The sequence below is a fragment of the Toxotes jaculatrix genome, chromosome 6 (assembly GCF_017976425.1).
Source record: "Toxotes jaculatrix isolate fToxJac2 chromosome 6, fToxJac2.pri, whole genome shotgun sequence".
NCBI classification, from domain to species: domain Eukaryota; kingdom Metazoa; phylum Chordata; class Actinopteri; family Toxotidae; genus Toxotes; species Toxotes jaculatrix.
In genome coordinates this window covers 27,988,914-28,004,124 of record NC_054399.1, presented here as the reverse complement: position 1 = coordinate 28,004,124, position 15,211 = coordinate 27,988,914, and the positions used below count along the sequence as shown (strand labels likewise).

Sequence of the window (15,211 nt, the reverse complement as noted above, 5' to 3'; positions counted from 1 at the left end):
TTCCCAGCAGCAGCGCCCCTGCAATCAAATCTATGCGTGAGATTGGATGTGCATGTTTGTGTGAGTGTGTATGTGTGTTGAGGCGCCGCATGCAGTTTACACACTCATATAATACAACAGGGGGAGTTTGTCACATGCTTCTGTTAAGTGCTCTGCTCTTAAAAATGCTGCCTCTTTTACAGCATCTGCCTTTTTCTCTGCTACAGTGATCATTTACAGTTGTTGACATAATGTCTCTGATATGTATAATTTATGCTACTGTATGCACTATTTCAAAGAGGTTTATGTCTTTTGATCCTAAGAGGTTTATCCTCAGTTAAGTCTTCATTTTCAACAGAGAACTAATATTTTTTTTCACCTATTTTTTTTTAAAGTCCCTCTTTTCTTGCTCCTTAACTTTCTTAAATTAACTCATAAACAGTACATTCCTACTGTAAACCTTTGAAATGGACATTGTGGTAATGTTTACCCAGTCTCCTTGTCAATGTGAAGATTTTTCCAAAAAAAAAAGGGACTATAGAAACATTGATTATTGACATACTTTCTTACCTTTTGAGAGCATCTTTTGAAAGCTGTGTGTGTTCTTGATCACCCTGTTTTCCTCCATCTTCTCCTTCTTGGTCCCATAGGTCCCCTTACAAAGAAACACACTGATGATTTAGGTGATAATGACCGCACGGACGACGAAGGTATTTTTTCCCCTGATGCCAAACTGATTTGCATGACAAGGGAAACCAAACTTACCCTTTCTCCTCCAATTTTTATCTTCTTTGATTTTCTTACATTTCTTGTCCTTTTTTTGAAAGTGATGGACATTTTCTTTTTGCTCTTTACTCGTAAACTCTCTTTTTTGGCTGGATGTGTTTTGTCCTTTTCAGCTTGATGTCAAAGTTTACATGTCTCCCACATTCTTTGATATTAATACTGTAATATAGATTCTCTGCTTGGATTTGCTGTTTCCTTTACCTTTTCTTTCCTTTTCTATGTTGCATCCCACCAACAGATCAAGTAACTATTAACCCTTCAGCCAGCTCTTAACACATTTTTGCATGTTTTTCTTTTAATTCGTCTCGTTTATGAACTCAGATCATGATAGAGATCAACCACTGGCTAACTGGCTTGCACCAATACTAACACTGAGACCTGTTCGTGTTTTGGGCGTCAAACCAAAAATCTTTGTAATGTATATGATGAGTCTAAAGCAAAATGAGAGTACCAGACAAAATCAGTGTAAGCATCTCTGTCAGCCATGGCTGCTGCAGAGACTTGTGGGTTGTTTTCTCTCCTGGCATGGAGCTAATTCATCACACAGTATGTGAAGCTAACTTTCTGGTCAACCACTTGCAAGGGCTGTTGGATCCCAAAACTAAGTCCCAAGCTTCCAAATTAGTTGTTTAATAGCTACATAAGATGTGGATTGGCTACCAAACCTGACAGACTTGGCAATAATAAATGAACCAGCATACGGGTGGAGCTGATTTCTAGTGACATCACTGTCGTTTTGGTTTTAAGCGATCATCTGGGCTCTCTGAAAACACAATCAAAACATAATTACTAAGTTTCTGTTACATGGTAATTGTAAACACCCATTCGCGTGGCTTTTGTCAATGCCATGATTTAAAAATTTTGAGAACTGCTTACAAAGGAGGCTGTAATTTAGATTTTACAAGCATCTTTGAGGCCCAGAGGAAGAAATATCTCAAGAGGTAACAGAGGATGAAGCTGACATGATCAAAACTGATCTCAGTAGTAACAGGTAGCAGGGATGATCTCACACGTTTTAAAGTAGACATACAAGCCTAACCTGGACAGATTTGTCATCAGGAACTTAACTCCACACTAGTGCAGATGCCTGTGCAGCACAGTGTGCCGTATGAAAGACACATGAGTTAATTCATATATCCATGGCCTGATTCAGTCGAAGTAAATGTTTTGAACTAAATCACATGGAAACACAGAGGTATCTCTTTTCCACACATGAAAATGCAATTAAAATAGATGAACATGTCCCACATAGTCTTTCTGCTTTGAAGGTATTTCATTCTAAATGAATATTTGGCACATGCTGAAAATGAATACTAAAAAGTGACAAGGACTGTAGGACTGAAACATTGCAATTGCTTCTCTTGATATTTAAATTAAGCGCTGTTTGAAAGCTACAATGTGTGCTAGGAATCCATTAATCTCAATAATACAAAAACACGGACCTTTCCTTAGTTGCCATAAACAAGCGGCCCTTTGAAAACTCATATTAGGGGTATAAAATGTCCTTGATAAAACCCTGAGATAGAGTCGTATCCCCTTTAGGCCGCTACAGAGCAAATTTAATGACAGGCAGAAAGTCTTAATAAGGCACCTCTACTGTATAATGTGACGAAGTAAACAGCAATTACATCCAAATAAGACTCACAACCATCCAGATCCCTTTGATGTGTGCCATCATGCTGTTTTTCTGGGAGCGCGCACACGCACACACACACCAATAAGATTAGAGGGAGTGACACACACACACACACACACACCAATAAGATTAGAGAGAGTCACACAGCTCTATTCAACGAAATCCCAGCAAGCTTCAAGTATTATCTCGATAAAGGATGCAGGACAGACAACTAATCCAGTTTAATATAGAGGAAAATATGCTCGAGAACCCACACATCTACACACACACAGTCACACTCTGTTACCATATCTGGTCCGACTGTGATCAGCTCAGACGCCCCCACCCCTCAGCGGTTCTTGATGCTCTAACCCCTTGACCTCTTGTCGCCTTGTAGATACAAACTCAGTGAGGATATCCCCTAACCTCCCTGCCATTCCCACCCAGCAAACCTTGGATTTTACAATCTCTTTATACTTAGTAAAGCTGGTGTTTGTAATCCTTTTGTGCTGGGAATAGAGATGTAAACAGGAAAGTCCCTGAGAGCTGAAGATTTGTTAGAAGCTCTCTTTTTTTTCTTTTTTTCTTTTTTTTTTTTTTTTTTACAACTAATGTTGCTGGAGTGGTTAAGAGTGGGTATACAGAAGTGGAGATGTTGTGAATTGTGGTATCTACAAGGCTCTTATGGGGCCCATGGTACCATATATACCGTATTATATGGCAATACCTGTGAGATATTAATCTTCAAATACACTATGATTATATATTACTTTGCAGGCTAAAGGATATAGATTTTGCTGACAGCATAAGGACAATCCTGGAGCCAAAGAAAGATCAACTGGGGACTCTTCTACCTTGTTCCATCAGGTTCATCCAGAAGCTCCAGCTGGTGACATTTCAGCTGGAGCTCCAACTTTGAGGCAGAGTGATATCACATATAGTACAAGTCAGACTTCTTTTACCAGTGTTACGTGCCTGCTTACAAGTGAAAATACAACAATATATGATTGAAAGTAGTAATAACATGAAGGGATTAAGTCTACCTTATGACAAAATAAGTCTACCTGATGACAAAATAAAATAAAATGCAAAAACTGAACTAACCAATTTGAAAGCAGAAGACAGAGAGTTGACAACAGAGTAGCCTAATACCTCAGCTGGCATGGTCTCTTAAATATACAGCTGCAAAACATGTAAATGTGTAAAATGGCCTGTCTGGAAAAATACTCCTTCATAATAGACTGATTACATTCCGCCCTTGTGAAGATTATAATGTATAATGACGTATTTTTTTATCGAAACTGTTAAAGAGATGTTCATTCAAGTGCACGACAACTGTGGAGGATGTAGTTTGTGGTGCTTCTGATCTGTGTTGCATTATACAGAGAGATGTTTCTGTTTTTTAGCCTACTCTCATTAATGTAAAAAGGGGTGGACAAAATAATAGAAACGTCTGTCCGTATAATACAGTACAATACAGCACCTCTCTTCAATAGTTTCAATAAAAACTGTTCATTCAAATCTTCATGTACATATTAGTTAAACAAAGTCCAGTCCCTTAAAATATCAACTCCTACTTGTAAATGTAAACAACTTTTTTTTTTTTACATGATGTAAAAGTAAATATGGTATTACATGTTCGTCTTCGTATCATCTTACACATGCCAGTGGATGTGTACACTAATGAGTTACATCAGCACAGCTTTGCTGATGGTACATGAGCATTTCATCTGGAAGTGTTTGAATTGCTGTTCACCACTGGGCCTCATTTTGTTTCCTGTTGCTTTTGCCGAGAGTCCCCGTGGCTTTGCTCCGTTCAGCAAGAGGCTGAAGCCAGGATAAAAAAAAAAGCACCTCTGCTTCTCGTCTGCTGTTGGTTTGATAAGTCCTGTACACCGGCAGAGGGAGAGGATACCAAAGGTGTTGCAATAGCCCGGGGGCACCTCTCAGGGTTAGCTCAGAGAAATCCAAAGCACCCGAATCTCTTTGATCATAACCTCATCCTCGAGGAAGCAATGATCTACTCCATGTTGGCATGGTACCTATCCTCCGACAAACTCTCCCTCACCCACACTTATCCCTAGGAAGATTGAATGGTAGAATCACTGCGAGATTGCATCTCATTTTAGCTCTTCTCAAAGCAAGCTTTCATCTTGCTGCTTGCTGTGAAAAAAACCCTGTTTCCAAACATTTTTATTGAAAACTGTAATGATTTAAAGTCACTTTAAGCAGAAGAACAAAGGAGCACATTAACATTACAAATAATCATGTAAATGTTCGGGTGTTCCAGAAATCACCCCGAATACACCATTACCTCACTTCACATAAGAGTATGATGGGAAGAGATGAAATCTGCAATCAGCTGAATGAGGATTAATTGATAAGTTAGGGGAATGAAGGGAGAGACTGGGGCTTAGAGGATTTTTTTGGCTCAGAGTCTTGCAGTGGCAGCCAACGAAAGGATGCCAGGAAGCTGTACTGAGAGCAAGCTGGATTGCATAAACTTAAAACCTCAAGGTACTGTGTGTTCACTATACACCGGTACTTTTTTCAGCCAGTAAATCCAGGTAAATTCAGGTAAATCCATCAAATGTCCAAACATTGCCAAGACAATTTTATCCTAACCTCACCTCATTACCGCTGACCTTCAGTGCTAAACAAAAAGAGGCAGCTAAAACAGCTGATCTGATATGTCTCACTGAAGCCACTTAATATATTCATGTAATACTTGAGAGCACATATATACACATACAGGAAAACAGTGTCAAATCACACAGCTCCCACAACAAGTAAAAGGAAATGGAAAAAAAAAATCTCTATTTTAATTGCTGTGAAGAAAACTGCAGAATTATTAGAAGAAGACTTGGTTAGATCCCAGGAGCATCATGCAAGTCCTCCTTCTCCTGACCCCTTTTTTTTCATTGTATTTAACTCATTGGAAGTCATCATGAACAACAACATCATCTTTGCTTTTGTGGCTGTCAGCATCGTTAGCATCAGCTTCCTATCCACCGCTGGTTCCATCATCAGCATCTTCAGTTTTATGGTTCTTTGTGGCTCTGACGGCCATCTTTACGGCTGACGTCATCATTACCGTCGTGACTGCCATGAGCATGTTCCTCAACGTTAGCAACATCATTGTCAAAGTCATGGATTGTCTTCGCCATAATCACCGTCATCGTCAGCATCATCAACACCATTATCACTTGTCATGGTTGTTGCCAATGTCAACATCATGTTCACTACCACAATGTCAGGAGCATTATCAGCCACGTAATCAGCAGCATCATGGGTGGTCATCATTGTCTTCATCATCACTTCATCAGCAGCAGTATCAACATCATCATCGCCGTCATGGTTGCTGCCATTATTAATATCAATCTTCACCACCATAAAGCCTTCATCATACATCATTATTAATGTCATAGCTTCCATGATCATAAATATTATTCTAATTATTGTGGTTGTGATATCATCATCATAATCATCATCATTATCATTGTCCCCATCGTGGCTGCCAACAGTCTCATCACTGACATCATCAGTACCATGTTGGTTACCACAGGCACAACCATCAACACCACTGTCATCATCATCATCGTCATAACATCATCATGTCACCATCATCAGCATCATTACCATCATCATCATGGTTGTCATCAACATCATCACTGCCATCACTGATTATTATTAAAAAACAGTAATGTATGAATTCATTATTGCAATCAATATCATAAATGGATAACCATGGATACCATCACCATGGTTATCATTTTCAACATTACTGTCATCATCAAGGCTGTCAGTTTATCATCATCACCACCACCACTGTCATGACTGGCAATATCACTATCACATCAACACTGTCATCATCACATTACCACCATCATTATCAGAGTTAAAATAATAATCACCATTACCAGGATTGTTCTTTGTTATCATTTGCTCCTTTCGTCTTCTCTCCTCTCCTTTTGTCAGGGTACACACATAACTGTACTGCAAAGTACACGCAGAGAAACACACACACACACACACAGACACACACACACATAGTCTTGCCATAATCCCCTGACCTTTTTTGTCAGGAGTTTCTGGAAGCCTTCCAGGGGAGAGTTATGATGTGCTGCTACACTGTGGCCACTGCCTGCTGCGACAGAGGGAGCAGAACAACTAAAAAAAAAAAAAAAAAGAAAGAAAAAAACACTACAAAGGACAGAGAATGACAGAACTGATGTAATGAGCTCTACACCGAGAGAAATGGAGGGAAGGACAAACATAGTATACACACGAACACACAAACACACACACAAGGAGAAAGTGTTTCACCTAGATGGGCCTCATTTTAATTTCCTGCTAGATTTTTCTTTTCTTTTACCCCATTTCCTTTTGTCAATTGAGTTTTTTTTTCTTCTTCTTCTTTCTGAGTCTATTTTACATTCGCTGTTGGGAAGAAAACAATTTCTGCACTTGTCCAATATACAGACACACTATAATATTTAGGTCCTTCATCCTATTTGTGCTCCATAATGTCCTGTTTCCTCAGAAAAGTATTATCTTTCTTCTTTACTCATACACATCGAAGGTAAGGTTTCCTTTTTTGTTTTCTCATTAACCTAATATAGTAAAGTACTGATTTCTTTCATCATTGAAATCACACTGACACACATCAAGGAGGAACATGACTAAGCCACAATCATAGCAGTGATAGTGTGATAACGTTCCTTAGGATTTGTTAAAAGTTTTTTCCCCCAAAGTGTTTCCCTTATTTTGTCTACCCCCTGGATTTGGAGTGCTTTAAACACACACTGTAGGGAAACTTCCAGACACAAACACTATCTTTCTACCTCTCTTAGATCCTTTTTTATTTATTTATTTATTTTTTTAATAAGTCTCTCATCTCTGAGGTAACGCTTTTCAATTTTCTTCCTTTGTTAATTTTTTACTCCCTATAGACTGACTGATCTCTCTCTGGACCCGAGTCCCTCAGTGGTGAAACATCAGTGGGATAAACGATGTGCGCTGCGGCATGTACTGATGGAGATAGTTAGGAAGCACGATGAAAAGCTTCATCTCTGGGATACAGAAGATGAAAGTGAAACCTTGTTTTGAACGTGGGTCGCAGCGTGTTGTTAGATCTCTCCAAGTCTTCTTATCCTTTTAGCTCACAACCCAACCCGTATTAGAACTACGTCAAGGGCTAACGCTTTAGAATACAGCCCTCCTTTCTTCTGCTCTAATCAGCCACATGTAACACATTTTAAAACGAGTTCTGCTGCTAACAGCGAGCTAACCATTTTCCTGAACCTCACCTCGCATTTGACTGATGCAGATCCACATTAAACAAAATATTCATTTGTTAGTAGAAACGCACGTCCTGCTTTTTTTTTTGCACTGAAGTAATTTCAGTATGACAGCTCATCATCTGCCACGTATTTTATTTAGCTAGTGTCTTATTACACTGTAATTATGGAAATGAGTGAACTGCAATTTAAAAGCTGAATGAACGTCATATCCTTCACATTAACGAAGCTCTTTAAATTCTTTAAAAAGAGAAGTGTCCCAGTCATTTTTCAGTTTTGTTTAATTTCCCCTGGTGCCACAATGTGCTCACATGCATTAAATTCACAAAATCTACCCAAACATTCCCCTACAGCTAAACAACCCTGAAGTGTTAACCTGAATTCAAATTATACTTTCAATAAAGCTGAGCTTTTTCAGAAAATTGTCAAACCTAATGTGCTTTTTTTTTTTTTATTAGATTTTCTTCCAGATTAATTGCACAAGTTTTACCTCAACATGGTATGACAGTTTAGATTGCCACTCCTGCGTGTTGACAGTCCATTGCCTGGAGGAAAATTAAAACTCACCACATTAAATATCCTGTTTTATTAACACATATATGGAATTTAAAATGGGTTAATAAATAAAGAAAACAACATTTTCCAATCACCACAGACATGTCACGGCCTTCATGTTGAAGAATGAATGGTTTGACGCCTCAAACTAACAAGGTCTCCACATTAAAAAGCCAGTGTGCCAAGATTACTCAGAAAAAATAAAATAAAATTAAAGAGGTGGCCAAAGCCCCCTACAGTATTGAAATTGCATTTCTTGCTGTCACCTTCAATCTGTCACCTAATCAGTCCTTCTGCCTTCTCCACCTCCTCCTCTTCTTCTCCCCTCCTTCAGACATTAGGGAGAGTGGAAGCCCTAAGCCGGTGATGGTTTTCATCCACGGGGGCTCCTACATGGAAGGAACTGGAAATATGTTTGATGGCAGCATCCTGGCCAGCTATGGGAATGTGATTGTCATAACTGTTAACTACCGACTGGGCGTCCTAGGTAAGGATCCTTCTGTAAAGTATGATACACTGTTGTTCTGTTATATCTGCTTTTTCTTTGCTCTTTCTTCCTTTCTGGGGGATTCCATTAGCTGGCATTGGGGGCCAAAAGTAGGAAGGATTTTTTTTAACTTCTTACTCTCTCTGTCTCTTTTGGTGTTGCTGCTGGTTGCATTGCAGAGTTTAGCCTGAGTGCTGACATTAGAATTTATAAGTTCTCCTCTGACTGCTCTTCTTTTTTGGATGTTTCGCTCGCTTTCTTCCTCTTGTTTTCTTTGTGGTTCCATGTGCTGATGCTGGTGATGTTCCTGAGAGCTTAGTTTAGCATGAATTGTAAAGCTCGGGATTGTTATGTTACTATGTTATCTATTCTCTTGCTAGGGGTCAAATGTTTGAATGCAGTTGAAAACCTCAGGTGTTGTTGTGTCCTACCCCCATTTGGTTCTCCTCTTGTTTTACGTAGTGGTCCTTGATAACCAGTCAGTTGGTTCTTTAATAGGAATATTAGCTTCTCACTTGGTTTCATTGCTCTTTGCTTTTGTTAATAACTGGTTTAAACTGGTATTTGCAGCTGATATCTGCTCTCACTGCTTTGCTTATCACAGTTCCGACGTTTTTTTTTTGTTTTGTCTTTTTAATCCAAAGGCTGGATTTGAATCTTTGAGGTATTTGGTTGTGAGTCCTCCTGTTTTGTCATGGAGTGATGTTGGGAAGGTAAAGTAAAACAAGTTTGCTTTTCATTGCAGTGTGTGATTATACAAACCTATGTTGTTTCAAATACTGTGAGCATAGTGCTCCCAGCCCTTTTTTTTATCTAGAAGAGAAACACCCAACAAGCATTTGTCAGATGTAAAGGACAATTCCAAAAAAACAATGACATACAATACAATTTGACACACTAACACTGATGTAGTGTTATCAGCTTTTATTTTGATGATACACTGAATTTTGTTGTGACAGACTTCATATCCATTCCTGGACCCTTCAACACTGAAATGTTTGCTGGGCCATTGATGAGTTGGCCTATTTTATTTATCTACCCTTTCTGTCTGCTTTCTTATATTTGATAGCCTTTAATATATCATGGCAATGTCTACTCTGATCTTCCGTCCCTTCTTTTTTTTCACTCCTATCTCTGTTTTCTTCCTCCTCTGTTCTTATCTCTTCTGATTAGTCTAATTCCTAATTCCTTTTCCCCTGTGTGTGTATGGATGTCACTGCCTTACCCAGAGGGCAGGTATATATTGTGACACATGACGGAAACAAAGGTTCGCTGCCTCATTGCTAAATGAGATTATGCTCTCATTTGTTTGAATGTGAGGAACAGATTTCATATCCATGTTGTTTTGGTTGCTGGGGTTTTTTTTTCTCCCTTTCTTATTAAACTATACCAGAATAAAGATATAGGCCAATATCCGCCTTTCACTCAACTAAAATACCATTTGTCTGGGGGCATGTGTGTGTGCATATATTTGTGTGTGCATATGAAGAATGAGCATAATGGCTTAAAGGTGATTCTTCGACATGTTTTTTTTAGCAGAAACAGAAAATGAACCGGGATGTTAATGTTCTCTGCAGGTGGTCTGCATTGTCTTTCTGTTCTCTCATCTATTATTCAGGCATTGATCTCTTTTACATGACTTACATTTATTTGTTTGCGTTGCAAATACTGAGTATCAGTGAAGTGCCTTGTTTGTTTTCCTGCATATAATCTGATGAAAGACTCTGATATTGAGCTTCCTGGCAGCTAGAAATGAGGTGATAGCAACTTGAGTAGAGTTTTTTATTTTCCAGCTGTGACTGGATGGACACTGAGGGAGGCTGTCCCACAGTGTTGATTGATTCCAGTATAAAGAAGAATTATTGATTGTCATATAATGAAACTTAGAGCATACTTAGAGCATTGTGTATTACAAACATCCAAAAATGTGCAAAAGTGGATGAAAATGCCAAGAAAGACAATACAAGTAAAAGATAATACAAAGCAAAAACAGTCAGTTCCATTATTTGTAAATTAGTTTGGACGTGGCCACTTTAATGTATGAACTCTCTCTCTTCTTAACAGCTGCAGGCCTCATAGTGTTATAGTGTTGAGGGAAACTGTATCCCTGCTGGTTAACATGAGGCGCCGCTGTTTGCTCTCAGATTAGACTCTATGTATTTGTTTACCCCTCTGGCAATGGACAAAAGCATACGGCTTTACCTCACCAAACGTGATTGTGTGTGTGTGTGTGTGTGTGTGTGTGAGTGACAGGGAAGGAGTGTGTTGTCAGCTACAGTAGGTGTAGGACTCATAACCGCTGGGCTTTCCAGTCACTGATCCAGTTTTTAAGTGAGTTCAGTAAGGAGCTCCACTGACAAAAATGTCCATCTCAACAAGCCATTTGAGCCATCCACATTTTCGAGTAGGAAAAAAAATACATTTCATTTATTCCCTAAGATTATCACAGTACTTCTTTTGAAAAAGTGCCACTGACTCTCAAAGTGTGTTAAACCTGTACCCAGGTTCCTTTCTTTCGGATCTTTTCGGGGGGGTCATTACTTTGATTTGTTTTCGAATTGATTGTGCGACACATATTAATGATCACACATACGTCACCCTTGTCACCCTGGTGAGCGTGCAAGTTCTATAAACATAAATGATAGTATAAACTCTTTGTCAGCATTTTAACATTGTTAAAAACATTAGTCATGCTTGGAGATGTGGCGTGTCATAATCCAATAGCACCTTCAAGCACCAAGGTCCGTATGCACTTAGTAAAGCTCCTGACAATGCAGGCTTTCACCTGATGAAAGTTTAGTGCAGTGGTGTCTGTGCATGCATTTGTACTCATGCAGTAATTAGTCCTGATGAAAGGGATATTTATAAAATGCAGTGTAGTTCATGGAATGATTGGCTTTAACATTTGATGTGGACTCCTTAGGGGCTCACACAAAACGGCACCCAGTTTTGTCGTGGACCTCGGAGTGGTTTACTGGACCCCAGCTGAGTTTGATAACTGCTTTTATGCTCAACAACAAAACATACAGAATAACTCTGGAAAATGACCTTGGGCCTGTAAAACCTCTCTGGTTAACCCATGTCTGAGAACCCTCTTAGGTTAAAGGTATGTTTCCTAAACTCCTTAAGGTGCTGACCGGCGATGACCATGCACGACAGAATGAATGAATGAGGTAAACACATGTCAAAAATGAGATTTTAGGATCCTCAGCTAAAAAGACTAGAAAACAGTGTAGAATCTATTAACATTTTCCTTCATTAATAACTTTCAACTGTCTCCCAGGCTCATAATTATGTTCTCCAGCCAGCTGGTTAGCTTCCACTGGTTAAAGTGTGTGGTTGACCTTACCCAGCCAGCCATTGCAGCACCTGTTCATTTGGAGATGCTGCTCTGCTGACGGAACTCCCTACTCTCGCGCCAGTGATTTTTCTCCTTGGCTTAGTGTGCGTTTGTGTGTCTTGTAGAGCGAGTGCTTTGCAGGAAGCCATTAGTGGCTTTAAATATGCAGTGCTGCTGACGCGAAGCTGTATTTATCGTTTAAGGGCCTTGGCTACAATGGATTTGGCCATGGGGCACATATATAGTACGCTACTGTCAGAGTTTGTCCATGGGTGTGTTTGAATGTGTGTATGTGTGTATGTGTGTATGTGTGTGTGTTTAATGAATTAGGAGTTCCTCCTGTGTACAGATGGGGTGTTAATGGAACACTTGGTACAGTGCTGTCAAAATGTCATTATTTAGAGTAGCAAATATTTATTGTCTTTGTCATCTCAGTGTTGGTAGGTTTATAATGGGACACTCTGCTGCTGGGTTGGTTTGCTTTTACTTTACACTTAAACTACATTAGAAAGTAAATAGTCTGTCATGCATATACTGTGTTCAGATATGCAGACAAGTGAAGAATCATGCTGTTCTGAGGGGCGCTAGAAAAGTGTCATTATATTCTCATGAAAAGGAAAAGTTTTGTCTTAAATTCTATGCTCACCTCTGTCCTAAGTAAGTAAAACACAATAGTGATTGTTGAACAATTAGAAGAATGTGGAGCTGTTGTTTGTAGTTTAATTTCTACTTAATCTAGATAAGAATAGGTCGAAATGCACCATGGTTGTGTTCTAACAAGTACAAAGCCACAAAGTTGACTGAAATTGCCAATACATGAATCCAATACTTCCCCAGGGCTTGTTTGTTGTACTTCCGAACAGCGGACTACGCCTTTAAGGCCAGGCCCTCACAGTGTTGAGTTTGTTTCGGCCCAGCCAAAACCTTTAATCATGCTGATTGATGAGGTGCATTTCCCTGACTCAAACCTTCTCCAAATAACCCTTCCATTCCAGCCATACATCAGCCATTCAGCCAATTCATCAAGCCTCTGATTGTTTTAAGATATACCTGGCCAGTAAAATATCCATTTCTCTGCGCGGCACTGCTTCTCTAACTCTGCCCTGCTTTCAGCAGCACCACCACCATCACATCTAAAAAGTCCTTGCTTAGGAAAAGACCATGCAGCAAAAGGACCAACAAGCAGGCAGAGGTGGTAAACAAGATGTAGGTTTCTCAATGAATTCATCTGAGTTATTTTGATTAATATTATAGTTACAGAGTAGTGCATAATGTAGTTATATAGTACAATTTAAAAAAAACAAACTCTTTTTATAATTTGCAATTTAAAAAGAAAAAAGAAAAATCACAGGGCCCCATACACACACACACACACACACACACACACACACACACATATATATATATATATATGAAAAGAGAGAGGTTTTTTTTCTATTGTACAAGCTCAAAAACAAACATTAGCTTTATCATTATCACTTTGGGCGGAGTGATTTAGTATCTCACAATGGTCCAAATGCAGAGAAAATACACAAAATGTAATCTTGCTGCATGCAGTACACACATACATCAGATCCAGCTCTCGTAATTTTAATTGTATCCACATCAGGACTTTGTGTGTTTGCTTGAGGAGCATTTCCTCTCACACAGGCATTATCCCTAATGTTTATCCTTCCCAAATATTACCACCAATCCTCCCAACCCTCCACCATCCCCTATATATCTTCTTTCCTATTCTCCCCCCACACACAGTAATTGGTCTTTCTCTTTTCTGTTAGTTTATTTCCTGCTGGCTAAGTGTTGAGGACGATTATTTTCATGCTTATTAATTTCTCTCTCCCTGAAACAAATACCCCAATGATTTGGGTTCATTACTCTTTCTGTGCCTCGGCACCATCTCTCCTCTCCCCTTCCTTTCCTCTCTGCACTCTTCCTTGCTAGTAGCCCCGACACAGCTCGTTCAGAAAGTTATGGAAGTGTCTGACCCTTAAATAAAATGCTTCAGTTGAGTTTTTATTAGTGGCTAATGATTTCTCCCTCTCCAAACATTTAGATTTGTATTTGGACTTTTTCTCCCTTTACAGTGGTTGAGATCAGCTTTCCCTTGACCTGATGACTACAGACTTTTTCCAAAGTTGAGTATATGCTTACAAGATGTAAATACTGCACTCTTCAGTTGCGTAGGCACTGTAAAGAAATGTAAAATTTACTGAGACAGTTGGCGGCCTCTGTTTTCCTCTATAATGGAGTTTACTTGGGGTAATTTCATTCAAGATGTGGAAAGAAAAAGGATGGTTTTCTCCACAATATGAAATCAGAAGATCAAAAATTGAAACTGAACCGACATATATATACTGTATACAAGTTAAAACTGTGAACTGAGTCCTTTGGTAATTATGGAGCTCAGCAGACCTTTGCCTTGCTGCTAGGATATTTTCTCCTGTAAATTAGTCATGTGAGACTCAAACATTTCTTCAGCAATTTTAGGGCAGAGGAAGCTTTGATCAGTGGAAAGGCTACACTGAGTTATGTTGTAATATTTGCTGCAATATTTCATACTTTCCCCTACTACCATGTTCCAAAATCCCATGATTACTGAGGAGAGAAAAGCTCAAGATATTTGAGATTTGTACCAAGTATTTTGGACATTTTTCATATTTAATATTTCTATTTTATTTATTTACTTTTATTTATTTATTTATGTTGTATATATTGCTTTCTGTTATAGACAGTTATAGACAGACAAAAACAGAAATTGTAAGACAAGTTCAAAGATGTCCCAGTGTCCTTTAACCATCATAAAGAAACCATGTATGATCTGTTCCATTGCAAGAGGCAGCAGTACAATCAAATCTCAGACCAAACAGAGAAAGCTAACAGATCATTGACCATAACTTTCCATCAGCTTTAGTGTGAAATTGGCCCAAATTTGGCTTTTGATTAGAATGCCGTCTGCTCCAGTCCGCATGGTTCATATCTGATATGATTATTTCATTACACATTTATTTTTCTAAACTGAATGGAGGGAATGGGAGCTTTTATTAAATTCCAATACATACCGTATGGTATCATCAGCCAATTTTTCACTGGAAATTTCTGTCCTGCAGCGATCTAAATGTTGTTTCAACCTTGTCTGATACAGTTCATAC

At 38.9% G+C, this 15,211-nt stretch overlaps 1 protein-coding gene across 8 annotated transcripts in view; it reads left to right on the top strand.

Annotated features, from left to right (window-relative positions):
• nlgn1 (neuroligin 1) overlaps window positions 1-15,211 on the top strand; it is a 255,515-nt gene that overhangs the window by 87,106 nt on the left and 153,198 nt on the right. For 5 of the 8 annotated variants that reach the window (XM_041040037.1, XM_041040040.1, XM_041040039.1 and 2 more), the window contains one exon: window positions 8,570-8,722. In XM_041040037.1, the coding sequence (XP_040895971.1) occupies window positions 8,570-8,722 (153 nt within the window). Of the gene's footprint in view, window positions 1-629; window positions 690-8,569; window positions 8,723-15,211 lie in introns of all 8 variants that reach the window. The other 3 variants (XM_041040033.1, XM_041040035.1, XM_041040036.1) reach the window with 1 other exon arrangement.